This window comes from Neopelma chrysocephalum, unplaced genomic scaffold (assembly GCF_003984885.1).
Source record: "Neopelma chrysocephalum unplaced genomic scaffold, ASM398488v2 Primary Assembly neopelma1_62, whole genome shotgun sequence".
NCBI classification, from domain to species: Eukaryota; Metazoa; Chordata; class Aves; order Passeriformes; family Pipridae; genus Neopelma; species Neopelma chrysocephalum.
The window spans coordinates 5,256,544-5,270,364 of record NW_020897719.1 but is presented as its reverse complement, the minus strand read 5'-3'; the positions used below and the strand labels follow the sequence as shown (position 1 = coordinate 5,270,364).

The following is a 13,821-nucleotide window of genomic DNA, read 5'->3' as shown; positions in this document are numbered from 1 at the left end:
AATTATTTTTTTTATAACTTTACAACCCACTTTTTAGTGCTTGCAGTTCCATCTAAGTGGCTTCCAAGCCAAGGATCCAGGTCTTGTCATTGAAAAGTCATGCACGATGGGGAGACAAAAAAAAAAAAAACCACAACCCCCCCTCCCTCCACTGAAGACATTCTCTGTTTAAACCATTCCTACACCATGTTTTCATGTGAACTGCATCATATTGATTTTTCTTTACAATGTGATGTGGGTTTACTAAAGGATTATTGGGCTGCACATATGCTTTTCATAAACTCAGCATGCATGGCTGATTTTGTCTTAATAAATAATAGATCCATTAATTCCGTGTTTGTTTGTTTGTGTCTCCAGTGATGCAGAGGACCATAAACCTCTAAAAAAAGGAAGCCGGACACCTTCAGACAGAACTGTGAAAAAAGAAGACAGTGATGATAGTTTAGTTGACTATGGAGAAGGTGTAAACGGTCAGTTCAATGAGGATGGCTCCTTTATTGGACAATATAGTGGTAAAAAAGAGAAAGAACCTGCAGAAGGAAATGAAAGCTCTGAGGCTCCTTCTCCTGTAAATGCCATGAATTCATTTGTGTAACCACAGAACTCAATCCCCTTGTATCTTCAGTTTGTTTAAAGCACTTGCACATCTTCCTTCTCATACTATGAACACGCAGGTAATGGAGCTCCTCACCACCAGGTGTTAATGCTATGAGAATATGCAGGTCAATACACAGTGTAATGACACAGGAAATGGTATGTTAGTATGAATCAAAATACAAAATTCAAATTTTGTTCAAAACTTGGGTATTTTTACTTTTTTTCAAAGGAACTGACACAAACAATAATATCAACTTGTAATTTTGTTTCTTGTTGAAAATGCAGTATAATGCATGGGAAAAAAAAAGCTATACAATTCACAGGTAATCTTGTCTACACTATAAAAACATGGTTTGACAATTTGTTACGCAGTCCTCTGCTGAATCCCTGGATATGAATTCTGTTCCCATTGTCAGAGTGTTATAGTAGTATTATATAGAACTTCAATGTCTTTGTGGACATTGTTGTGAAATTGGTGACTTAATGTCTAGCTATCATATGTCTTTTTGCAAGACAGTTAGGAACAGTATGTACAGTATATAATTGCTAAATGATTTAAGTATGACACTTGCATTTGCTGATGCTTAATGAGACCCTATTATCTGCTCTTTGCTCCTATTACTTTATAGCCTTTTTAATCTATCAAGTATTACAGCAGTACAGTGTTCTATTTTTACATCAAAACACGTTGAATTGATTTTAGGGCATAAAAGATACGCATTGCAATGCATTTTGGAATTTGTACAGTCACTGAAAGTAAAACTTCAAAAATGAGAGAAAATATTCCAGAAGACACAGGGCAGAGTACATTCAGTGCCTTTATACAATATGCATTCCGTAATGCGCTGCACTACTCAATCAGTTGGTGCAGTAAACTGTGATTAGCAGACTACTATCATTGCCAAATAAAGGAAAAATGTAAAGAAAAATAACGTGTTATGAAATTGTTGTGCTAAAAATGGAAAGTTTAAAATATTTTAAATTACACAAAGGAAGGCATGTGGTTTTTTTCCCTTTAAAATAAAATAAATGCTTTCTACACAGTTACAGCACAACGTTTTCATGGCCTTAGAATATTTACAACAAAAACAACCAAAAAAACACCCCAAAACACAACCAGAGTTAAATTATTTACTAACACAGCAAGGTATAAGCTCTTGTAAAATAAATTGTTAAAAACCCAAACCAGCTGACTGCACCGGTGAGAGCGCATTTCCCTCTGTGTCCCAGCCTGATCAGTGTGGCAGCTTTGCAATTATCTACACCCTGAAGCAGTGTGGGGGTTACCGCTCGGAACCACAGGATTCAATCTGACAAGTGTGAATATGGTTTATTTGTAAAGGATTACCCTTATTGGTTAAAAAATTATTTTATCGCATACTATATCAATCAAATGTTTACCTCCAAATATAAATTTTTATAACAACCTATGGTTGAAGGAATGCTCAGTTTCATTTGCCAATAAATTGGTTTTTCATAACTTGCATCAAGTTTAATTTTAAGTAAGCTTTTTATATGTAGATATTTCGTTGAATTTGTAAATACACTTAAAGCGTAGATGCTATATGCTTCTAGGTGTTACAGACAAATAAACCAAGAAAGCTTATGTTGTACTGTGCAAGAAGTACTATAGCCAATGGTGTGCATGGTATTTTAAAGCATCTACTCTTTTTTTTTTTTGCTGTGAAAACTGTTCTGCTCATTTACTGCAGATTCCTAATTGTACCACTCAGAGCTTTTGCCAGTGCATTACATTAGCCCATAAGACACCTTGCAGCTTTCATGTATATATTGTAGGTAAAGCACAACTGAAGTAATCCCAAATGTAAGCCAGCTGTAATAAGCTTCTTTCACACCTTTGAGTTTTCCATTGATCAGTTTTCTTAATGGGAACCGGAATATGAAATTAGTTATATGAACATTAATTACAAAGCACAAAGAGAACACTTCTTAACAGGATTTGCCAACGTTTTTGGTAAAAGAGAAATATAATTTTGCTCTTATTTCGTAGATGCTGAATTATCTGTGCATGTGGGGGTAAACATACAGGCTCACTTCTGTAATAGTGCAACAGATTTTGTATTAAAAATAAATGTGATTTTAAAATTTCACTGTTTGTTCTGTTTACACTAGCAGTAAAAATCACAGCAGCTTCATACTGTAATTAAGAATTGAAAGTGGAAAAACAGCATGAAACAAGTCTGGCAGAGGTTGTTCCCTTGATGTTCCAGAACTTCCTTTAATGCAACCAAATTATTTACAGAAAGTTGCATACCTTTATATGGTATAATTTGAAAAAATATAAATTTGTCTGACCATTTCCTGTTGAAATTTCCTGCTATTTACATTTTACTTCCATAGATGCTTTTGTTATTTATTTAGTCATATTTCTGCAAAGAAAAAAAATTAAACAGTCATGTTCCATATCTGCAAGAGTGAATAAGAGAAAGTTAGAATGCTGATTTGAAATTAAGAGCCCTCAGACAGAATCCCAAATAAGGATTTTGTGTCCTAAAGGAATTGTCAGACATACAAATTTCTGGGCATCTGTTTTTGAACAGTATATGAAGTGAGGAATTTTAAAATATTTTATTTTACAGTGCACAAAATCCATTGCAATGCTCTTTTCATATCTTGTCTATTCTGTGTATGAATGGAAACAAACTGGGCAGGAGGGCAGCTGTTCTGCATAGAAGACTGCAGGAGAGCCATGGATTCCAAGAGATACAGGTGCTTCAGGAGATGAATCCAAAAGTTGATGATGCTTGAAGGAGGAATCTTATCACTGAATCAGAAGCCATTCTGTCAGCCCTTCTATATGTAATTGGAAACTCTTGGATATTCTAGCTCCTGTCATCTGCACAGTCTCAGATCTGACACTTTGATCTTCAGATACTGGGCTGCCTGGTTTTTTGTACAGGTATCTGTTGATTTTTCCAGCAATGTGCATTGACTGGGAAATATGAAATACAGCTGTTTATGTTTCAATTAAAGAATAATTCCTGAAAAGAAGGGTCTGAGTTCCCTAGGCTTAGCTGGGAAAAAAAGATTTCATATGGTAACAATTTTTGGAGACACACGTTATTTGTGCATGTTCCCCAAAGTGTGCTACTACATATAGTTCCTACATTTTCCTTTTAGTGATACACATTTGCTTTTGGTTTTATTCTCACTGAAGTGATTGTATGAATCCAGAGGGAATTAAAGAGGATACCCCAATGGTAATTTTTCTTGTAATCTATTCTGACATTGTTCCTAGGAAAATACAATTTCCTCATGTAGCAGAGGCAAGTGGCAAAATATTTAGGAACCAAATTGTCCTCGTATGTTGTCTGGCCCATTTTAAAACAGAACCTATAGAAATAGGTTATTATTATATATTATTATAAAGAAATATTTTCTACAGTATGGAAGAGTTTTCTTCTCCGAAAGAAGAACTGGGGAGAAAAGCAGAAAGAGGATGAGATTCAAATAATTTCTGAAAAGCAATTGTTCTTTGCTGTGTTTCTGTCCCACTCCCTCTCTCAGTCTTCCCCCTTCTACCTTAGGAAAGAATATTTCACAGAGTTGGCAGAAGCAGCAACTGGTTCCATGGGAAGATGGAAATAACTACTGGAATGTGCTACTTGTAGGAATCTACCACCAAATGATGCCCTTGGGCTGGAAATAAATCCAACTGGCCATCATGTTTTAATCTTTGAAGGGATCCCTGGCTGCTCTTTGTACACAAGAAGTGGAAACTTTAGACCAAACTGTCAAGATAAATACACATCAGCAGAACTTTGACAGACAGTAGATGTGATCCATTGTGACTGTAAGCAAGGAGGAAAATGGTGATCCTTGTGATCTCATGAATTTTGGCAGCAAAAATATACACAAAGTTCCTGTGCTCACATGAAGATGAGCTGATGATAAATTCAGATCACGTTTGTATGGCCAGTCTTCACGAACGAAGATTTTGGGAAAGGTTTTTTTTTTTTACCTTTCAAGCCTGCGCAATGGATTTTTTAGGTGAGACACAGCATGCGCTGAACTGAGCCCACCCTTTAATCCTAAGGTTCATCTGCCGGAGCCAAGCAAGCTTGGACAATGGCAGTGAGGTCCTCAGGACGTAGGTTTGTTTAGAGTGACCTCTTAGATGGATGGCCTCACAGGGCTGACGAGCTCCATCTGCCCGGGGGAGTTCCCTGACCGGGAATCGAACCCGGGCCGCGGCGGTGAGAGCGCCGCATCCTAACCACTAGACCACCAGGGGTCCCCATAATCACGTTTAATATCTGGTCCCCTGATCACGTTTAATATCTGAAGGATGGATCCTTTATTTGGAGTTGGAGAAGTTTGCCCAACTGTGAGTGTGGCAGCACTGGCTTTGTCTCCCCAGGGAAGCCCTGTGGGATAAAATTGAAGCCATCTGACAAGTAATGGGTTTGCATATGTTTAGGTTGAAGAGGGGCAGGGCAAGAGACAGCTCCTGTCATTGGGACCTGGCCAGCCTTTTGACCTGTTTTCCCTTGCCCTGAGGTGCTCAAGTAAAATACAGAAGTTTAGAATGTAGTATGGTTTTCCTGTCAGCTGAAAAACCTCATGGTATTGTGTCAAAAATCTAAGCCACTGCTGTAAATTTGATTTAATTCTGCCTGGCTTTCTATCACATTTTGGATATAAGTGATAAGGAGAAAAAATGCCTGGTCCCCAGCCTGCCATATTGTATGAATATGCATGCCCAGGGTTTCAGTCATGAGCCTTCAAACAGGGAAAATTCAGTCTGTCTAATTCTTGTACTGAACTTCTTAAACATTTCCAAGTCTCATGCTGCATTACGAAAGGAACTACATTTACCTTCAGTTATAAATTGTACTTGATACATATCTTCCAGAGGTGCTGCATTTCACAGTCCAAAGTCCTCCAAACCTTTGACCTTAAAACCCAGCATCTTTCCTGACAGAGGATAGCAGCCCACTCCATACCTTGTGTTTGCAAAGATCTAAGGAGTTCACAGAATTAAGGGGACAAATGAAGTTTTCTAAATGGCAGTGTTCAGGACATATTCTAAGTAGATGGTCTGCAATATATGTACTGTAGTGAGAGAGAGCTTACAGATGTGCTGGCATGAAAAGTTTGCCTGTCTGGCGTGGTAAGAGGAAGTAAAAAACTGTTGGGACAGAGAAAATACAAGAACAAAGGTGTAATATATGAGGTTTCTTGGAAAGAGTGAGACACAGCCAGTAGGGTAGCTGGCCTGAAGGGAGAAAAGAGAAAAGCAGCCGTTTTACCCACATGGCAGAGGCAGCAGGAGCCCTTGCTAGTGTGGAGCAGCACAGCTCACTGGGTGCAGATCACACCATATTGTTCACAAACAGCTTATAATAGATAAACAGCACATCATTCTCCTTCCAGAGAATTTTTTTCTATTTACCCAGTTATTGGTTCAAGAGACTTAGAAAGACTTACCAATCTTAGAAACATCTGTCAAACTTCACTGGAAATTGCCAGGAAGTTCTCAGGTTTGGGGTAGAGGAAGTACTTTGGCAGCTGGACAAACTAACACGTGAAGCAGTTGCTTTAATTTCCTTACTTTTTGAAACAAGCTAAAACTAACTCCTCAAAAGCACCTGCTTTCTGCAAGAATAGGGCAAGGCCAGATGAAGAGACCCTTTTCCCTTTGTTTGGGAATTTGACTAGTGGTGTTCCAGCAATATGATGAAAAGTGGGCTTTGTCCAAGCTGTTAAGATAAGGAAGATACAAGGGAGCCATACAAACTGTTTAGCAGGTGAAGAACCTACACAGAGGACTCCAAACGTGGAATACCAAAATCAATGTTTCTGAAGAGCTTCAGGAATAAAACTGAGGAGAGGAAAAATTAAAAGGCAGATAATTGCAGCAGTTTCTGGACAAGTCAGAGGACAGATGAATGTAAAAAAAAGGTCACATGGACAAGAATAGTTTGATTTCTAGAAAGGAGAGAGCAAATGTCCTTTGCTAGGCCATGTGATGGCCTGTAGACACAAACACCACATGCGGAAGCACAATAAAATTGGTTACACTGCCTACAAAGGAATAGTATAGCTTATTTTCTAGTGGTCCACAACCGCAATATTTAGGTATTACATAACCTGAACAATTAGCCAGCAAGAACTTTTATTTAGCTGAGATTATTTTTCCTTCCTGTCCTTTTCCCAACAGGTGCTATAATAAGAAAACAGCCTCTCTGTTCTATTATAATTAGGCAATGGCCATAAACTTTATCAAAAGGAAAGCTCATATATATTTTTATAAAACAAGCTGATTTATCTTTTTTAAAGTGAGAGGCAGACAAGACTTTAATCACTAGTGTTTAAAAATAACAATTGGCCACTAGAGGGAAGCCACAGTTGTTGGTTACCAGGAGCCTGGGGAAAACTGCTGCCCAAAAGCAGGGCATCTAAATTCACATCCCATTTGAATGCATATAAATGTGTGTGTGTATACATGTATGTGTATATATACACATAACCACTATACTATAGTGGTTAGTAAGAAAAAGTTCATAATGATTTGCTTGTTTTGCATAAAATAATAATGGTGTTTGTGTATGAAGTAATGACCTTTTTCTAATTCACCCATCATGATCGTAAATTGCAGGGATGTTTTGGGCAGAATTGCTGTTTGAAAAGTAAATTGGCAAGAACTATGGGATAGAGACGCTTGGTCTGAAATTCAGCAGCTAGCCCTATCCCAAAGGTGCATGGAAACAGCACTTTTTGAAGGCAGAATCAGAAGCCAGATGAATGCCTTGCTAGGCTGTCAGTTCCCAGATACATGTCTGGAGGTACATGTGCTTGGAAGCTGTACAATAATAATAGTTTAAAAAATGGTGTTGACCTGGTTGGTATGTAGCCAATTAGCTCAGCTTTTGTGATTCATGTGAAGCCTCCACTGCCAGAACGGGTTCAGAAAAGGGAGATGTGCTGCCAGTTGCTGCTGAACCTGTGAAACTGGAGGGGACAGGTTCCCACGAGCAGCCCAGGAGTCCAGCCTGGCTGGGTAATTTGTAGGGCAGTGGTTCATCTCACTGAAGTACTGCGCTTGATCTGTTTTTGAATTTGTCAGGATTGCCCTTAATCTCTGTGTCAAAGAAGAAAGGCTTAAGGTCTTGACGCATGAAGAAGGGAACATCCCGTCAGGCAGCAGATTGCACTCCAGCAGGCGGGTGCTGGCTTTGGAGTGGGGCTCAGAGCCAGCTCCGCACCCCCAGCTTGCACACTCATTAGATTGCTCCTGTTAAAGGGTCTCCAGGACAGTGGCCACCATTAAGTGTTTTGATCTGGATGGGTAACACACAGCACGCTTCCAGTGTCACAGCCCCAGGAGCCCTGCTGCTCTGAAATGAGATCAAGAAAAGCTGAATTGATCTGTGTTGTCAGACAGCATCATCTTCAGAGGGACCCTGCCTGGGGCAACCATCTCAGCACGTCAGGGTCCATTCACGTGAGGAGGGCATAGGCTCTTCCCTTCGGGATTGGCAGCGCATCATCCCTGTGGTGGCAGTGAGGGTGGAAGGGGGAGGCACCTGCAGGGTGTGCATGGCTTTGTAGCAGGAGACTTGTTGCGCAGATGCAATTGGTAGAGTAAAATAAGAGAGCCTGAGGTGTTAAGAAAATGGCATAAGCTGTCAAAACACTACTATAGAAAAATCATCATGTATCAGCACCATACAAAATGCATAGGTGCATGCTATTTTAGAGATGGGAATAAAGCCACAGGTTAATGATTAACAACAAAGAAAATGTGTCCATTTTTGTATTTTTACTGGTGGTGAGAGCAGAGATACTGAAAAGTGGAATCCGGGACAGATGTTTCAGATAGAGCAGGCAGTCTCCACCCCGCTAGAGCCACTGAAGCTGCATTCATTTACACCAGCTGAGACTTCTGCTTGCGGCGTTTAGGCAGGTCTTCGAGCAGAGGTTTGCATAATGAATATTTTTAGTGGATAACTGTCTGATAGGGTGTCAGGGTTTCTCCACTAATAACAGCAGCCTCAGCCTCCAGCGAGGACATCACAGCCACAGCCAGTTCACATGCTGGAGACAGTCACATGTCAGAACCTTGATCTTTCTTTTCTAAATCATGTATGACTGCCACTGAAAAACATTCTTCTACTACAAATATTAAAATTTCTAATACAAATATTGACAGGCCCGTTGCAGAGGAATAGTCTGTGTTTTTAAGAGGCTCACTCTCAGAGTGTACATTTTAATTCTACACACAAAAGCTTGGATAGAATCACTAGAACATCCTTAGTTGTCTGTCGGGCTTTTTTTTTAATACATCAAGTAGGATAGGTTTCAAAAGTGATTTACATCCATTTGTCACTGGATGATGAGGTTTTCAGTAAGATGTTCAGAGAAAGATTGCTACATACCATAAGACTATGCCTGTCAAAAATCAGATGTGACTACCAGTACAACCTAGTCCGGCATTTAGCAATAGTCTTTCCTGTAACTTAGATTTTTAATGTCAAATAAGCTTTCTATGTGAGACTTGAATTGATATAAAAATACACAGATATTGAATCTGAAATGTTCAGCTACTTCAGGTGACAAAATAAAAGCTAACATATGCAACACATGGATTACTCTAGTTCAAGAGTAATAAAAAAACCAGTAAACTATGGGGGGTTGATTTCTATTGAAAATAATGTAAAGTGAATCCTATAGGAACAGAAATGATAGCCTTACTAAAAGTCTTGCCATTAGTTTATTTCTCAGCCTCACATAAAGAGCTACACCTCTGCTCCATGCACTGCCTTGAGGAGCCAGCTCCACTTTGAGCAGGGCTCTCACCCAGGGCCAAATCCTACCACCACTTCAAAGAGAAAGAGTTATGGAGGGGAAAGATTGCTAAAGAAAGGTTAGTCCTTGAAGGACATCTGGTTTTCCACCCCTTCAAAGCACTAGGTGAACCTTTTGCACCCTAACTGGACACACACTGGAAACAGTTCCTGCAAAAAGGGTGGCTGTGGCCACTTGATTTAACTTTGTCTTAACAAGTATTTCATTATGCATTTTGAATAACTGCTGTACACAGGGCAGAGATTGGCATTGACACCAAGATGAACCTTTACCAAGGTTAGGAGAGACCAGCCTGCCCACTGTCATGAGGCTCCTCAACACCTGAACCACCCCTCACAGCCACCTTTGCACACTCAAAGAAAATGTGCAAAAAACATTTATTTCAAATGCATTAGTTGATGTGTTTCCTTTGCCAGCATGGGAAAACCCAGCCTGATCAGAAAAAAGAGGGACCCAGTGTCCAGGTCCTTCTGAGCCAGTGTGATGCTGGTGCTGGGAGTCAAGTTGTCACCACAGCAAGTGTCCACTAACCCTGGTGCAGGACAAAAAAGGAGACAGGCAAAGCAGGATTTACCTAGAGCTATATGTCTGAACCCCTCTTGAATTACTCTTTGCCTGGAATGACTGATCACAAGTGTGCTCATGCCAAAACAGAGCCCCATGGCTCCCTAGGCAGGACATGCTTTGGTGTAGAGAGCCATGTGTCATTCTCATGTTCTCTTTTGTCTTGCCATAGGGGTTGACCCCGCAAATAAGCTGTGACTTATGTAAAAGTCAAGTGACTAGATACTGTGCTTTTCTGTTAGTTCATATTGTTTTTTGTAATAAATGCTAATACAGTAGCTGTGGGTAGGACAGTCAAACTAAGTACTTAAAATGAACTCCTGAATATATTGTGCCACCACCAATTAATGCTCCTTACTGACCTCATGATAAACAGATGATTTTATAGCATCTTACACCATTGTGCTCTTACTTCACATGCTGGTCAACAGCACACTTAGATCTATTCTGTTCACTTTTGGCTTTTTAGTTCTGATAAAGACAGTTGAGACATACATGAAGGAGCAGGAATTTAGACATCAGCATGGATTTCCTAAACACATTAACTTTACAATAGATCTTCACCTCCAAAACACCCTTCAGAAATGAGTACACACACACACAACTTTGTTATATGAAATAAAAAAGCATGTGGGATTATGTCCTCACTGCACATAACACTCGTAGAGCTAAATCCTGTTAAAGCTTATGTTATAGAAAATTAGTATATTCCTGAGATCCTTCAGGTTGACCACAACCATGTGCTGTGAATCACATGGAGCAGCTCAGTGATCTATAAATCTCTCAGTGTTTCATTGCTCCTAGAAACAACAGGTAGCAAGCTGAAAATGGATTGGTGCAATTTTTTTAAAACTAAGTGTCTTTGGTTTAACCACAGCTGGTAACTAAGTACCAAGCAGTGGCTCACTCAAGATGGTTTTTACATAGTTTGGCTGGATAAATATGTTCATTGAAAAGTTATTGTCCAGATTGAATAGCCCCAGGCATTCTGCTTCAGTTTTGGCATGAGTCCATGCACCATCCTTGCAGAAAGGGTTGTCAACTTCATTAATCTATACACTACTTTCTTTTTTCACCTTCTAAGATCCTTGTAAGATGCACACTGTCTAACTTTGAAGTGATAGCCCAAATCATATTTGAGGAGCTGTGTTCTGGAATAAACTCAGATAAAATTGAAATATGGACTGTATAAAATAAATGGTACATAACCAAACTGCATATGGCCAAGTGCTACTAATGTGATATTGTAATTGCCAGCTGCAAGCACGTACTTTTTCAACAGTGTACTCAAACCACATCTAGAATGTATACGTATTTCCACTGAAATATATATATATACCCAGGTATTTTCAGTCATAATTTCTTAGAAAGCTCGAAAAAGTGCTGAAGCCTCTCTATCACTCCTGTCTAAGGCCCTCTTTAATTTGAGGATGTGCATATAGCTGCACTGCCCTAGTCCTGTGACAACTGTGCCACCCTGAAAAGGGAATGGGGTAAGAGAGAGAGGGGACCCTTCAAACAATAATTACGCTAAAGAAAATAGGCAAAAATGACCCAATCATATTATCTGAGAAAATAGTTAGTTTAGAAATTCAACTCTGCACATTTCTTTTTGCAAGCAGAGCAGGGGCCATGCCCACCAGAAAGCAAGATCACACAGAGTTCACCCCAGTGTGAAATAAAATCACAGGTGGTGACCAGGGCGAATACTCCACTTTTCTATGATGTGTTGAAGACTGTCCCCAACTACTTACAAGATACGAGGAGGTCCTAATGGCATTAATTGATCTCATGTAGCTGGCATGTCCTATTGCAGTGCTCAGCTTTTGCTATGTGATCACAGATGAGCTTTACCAGAGGTTAGTTGTCAGAGGATGCTTTCTTCTCTCTCGTATGATATATCTGTTAAGATAATATGCAATTAAATTCCATTCTTTGCTTGAGGCACAAGAAATCATCACTATGTTGAGGTTTTAAAGAGTTCATGAACACCTGTGCAATGATGCTGAGAATGGATATTCCAGGTAAACAAAATATTTTACTTTTTCAGGACATGAACTAACAGCAAAAATGAACAGGAAAAAGTGCACAGGTCAGAGAACATGCATATATCTTATACATAGGGTGGCCAGTATATATGATGTAAGTGTACCAAGTGTATGGTATGTTTCACATACACACTTCTTCCAGCATTAAAACCCCAAGAGAATTCAGGGGTAAGTGCCAAAGAGGAGGGCACAGGAGGAGTGAGGATGATGAGGAAATAGGTTAGCAATGGATTGGAGATAAAAGGGACAAGGAAAGTGTACGAGTTTTCTGCCACAGATGTATTTACTTTGGAAGCTTTGAAAAAAGTGAATCTTTAAGGTCTTCACATTGGGTTTCTATGAATAAGCAAGAATAAATCCACCTAGAAAAATCTTATTACCACTAAAACATGATGAAGGAAGGATTAACCTTGAGAAGACAAAAAACTGACTGCCTAAATCTAAAAGGAGACTGCTTACCCACTGCTGCATGTACACCTTTTGTGGTTTTTTTGGAGGGAAAGAAACAACTTCAGAGCCAAGTAATTGCCACTCTTTTACTGAATAATAGTTAATAAGACATCTGCGGAGAACTGGGTTGATTTAAATACTTTATTCTAGAGAGTATTCAGCAATCATGTTCTTTCTAAATGGATAATCAAATAAGTCACACTCTCCATTTGAAAATGCAGTCATTGTTAAGGTACCTAATATCTGAGTGGACAGTTTTGTCCTTGAATCCAGCTGTAGGTGCAGTGAAAAGCACAATCCCTTCAGAGACTCAAACTGCTCTGAAACCAACTCCGAGCACCAAAGAAGCTGAGAAAACTCTGCTTATGTTTTGTATAGTCAAGCTACAGGTGGTAGACCACAGACATGTATGCTATCAGCTTCAAAATGAGTAACTTCCTGTGGTTAATAACCTTAATAGTAAATTGAAATTTATATGGCAGTGAAGTTAATGGAAAAAAGATCAGATTTCCCCTGTTCATACAATATACTTTGCTAATGTTTTTTCCCATGGGTTCAGCTTGCTGTTGTGGTGCCCTGACCACTGTGTACCCTTCCAGTAGTGAAAAAGAACAGATCCACTCTTCAACTAGTCCATGTCAACCTGCTCCCACTAAGCTGAGAAGGACTGAAAGGGTTGGAAATAGGCAGGTCTAAACCCTTTATGAAAATGAGAAACCTAGACAGTCAGAATCCAGGCAACTTGGAAAAGAGATCTCAAAATAATTAAATAGGTCTCTTTTTCCTACTCTTTTACATCTGTGATTTTATTCCTTGAGATCAGATCCATTACTAGAAGGAATGAGTTGTGGTTGTTATTATTTGTGTTACAACAGCACAAGGCTTTTGGAGATCCCAGTGTGTTAAGTGATACTAAAAATGTGATAGGGCCCATCTCACCTAATTTACTTAAAAAAACAACTTAGTTGTTGACTTTAAGTTCATCTTTATCCTCTCACAAGAAGACACTGATAAGCTACTCCCCTACTTTTGTCAATTCTCTTATGTAGCAGCCAACCATTAATCTCAGGCCTATGTCTTAAATCCTTCTGCTAAGAGTAAAAAGGCACATTATGGACTGGGAGAGGAAATGGAGACAAAGCAAAACTGTGGGACTTGACACTATCCACTTACTTGTCTGAGATGTTTACTTGGATCAGTCCCTCATAGCAGGAGGAACCAGCTTTACTATTCTTTCCCAAGATCTGAAAGGGTGTTGCTCAAGGGACAGACTTTTCTATAAAAAAATACTCACCACAAGCTAAAAGCAGAAGTTAAGGTGCATAAATTT

General features: G+C 39.3%; 1 protein-coding gene across 14 annotated transcripts in view; it reads left to right on the top strand.

Moving 5' to 3' along the window:
* Positions 1–2,708, top strand: part of NRCAM (neuronal cell adhesion molecule) — a 153,855-nt gene extending 151,147 nt beyond the window's left edge. For 13 of the 14 annotated variants that reach the window (XM_027682131.1, XM_027682137.1, XM_027682128.1 and 10 more), the window contains one exon: positions 358–2,708. In XM_027682131.1, coding sequence (XP_027537932.1) covers positions 358–595 — 238 coding nt within the window. In that variant the 3' untranslated portion in view covers positions 596–2,708. The remainder of the gene's footprint in view (positions 1–357) is intronic. The other variant, XM_027682129.1, reaches the window with a different exon arrangement.
* Positions 2,709–13,821: the final 11,113 nt, after the last annotated feature.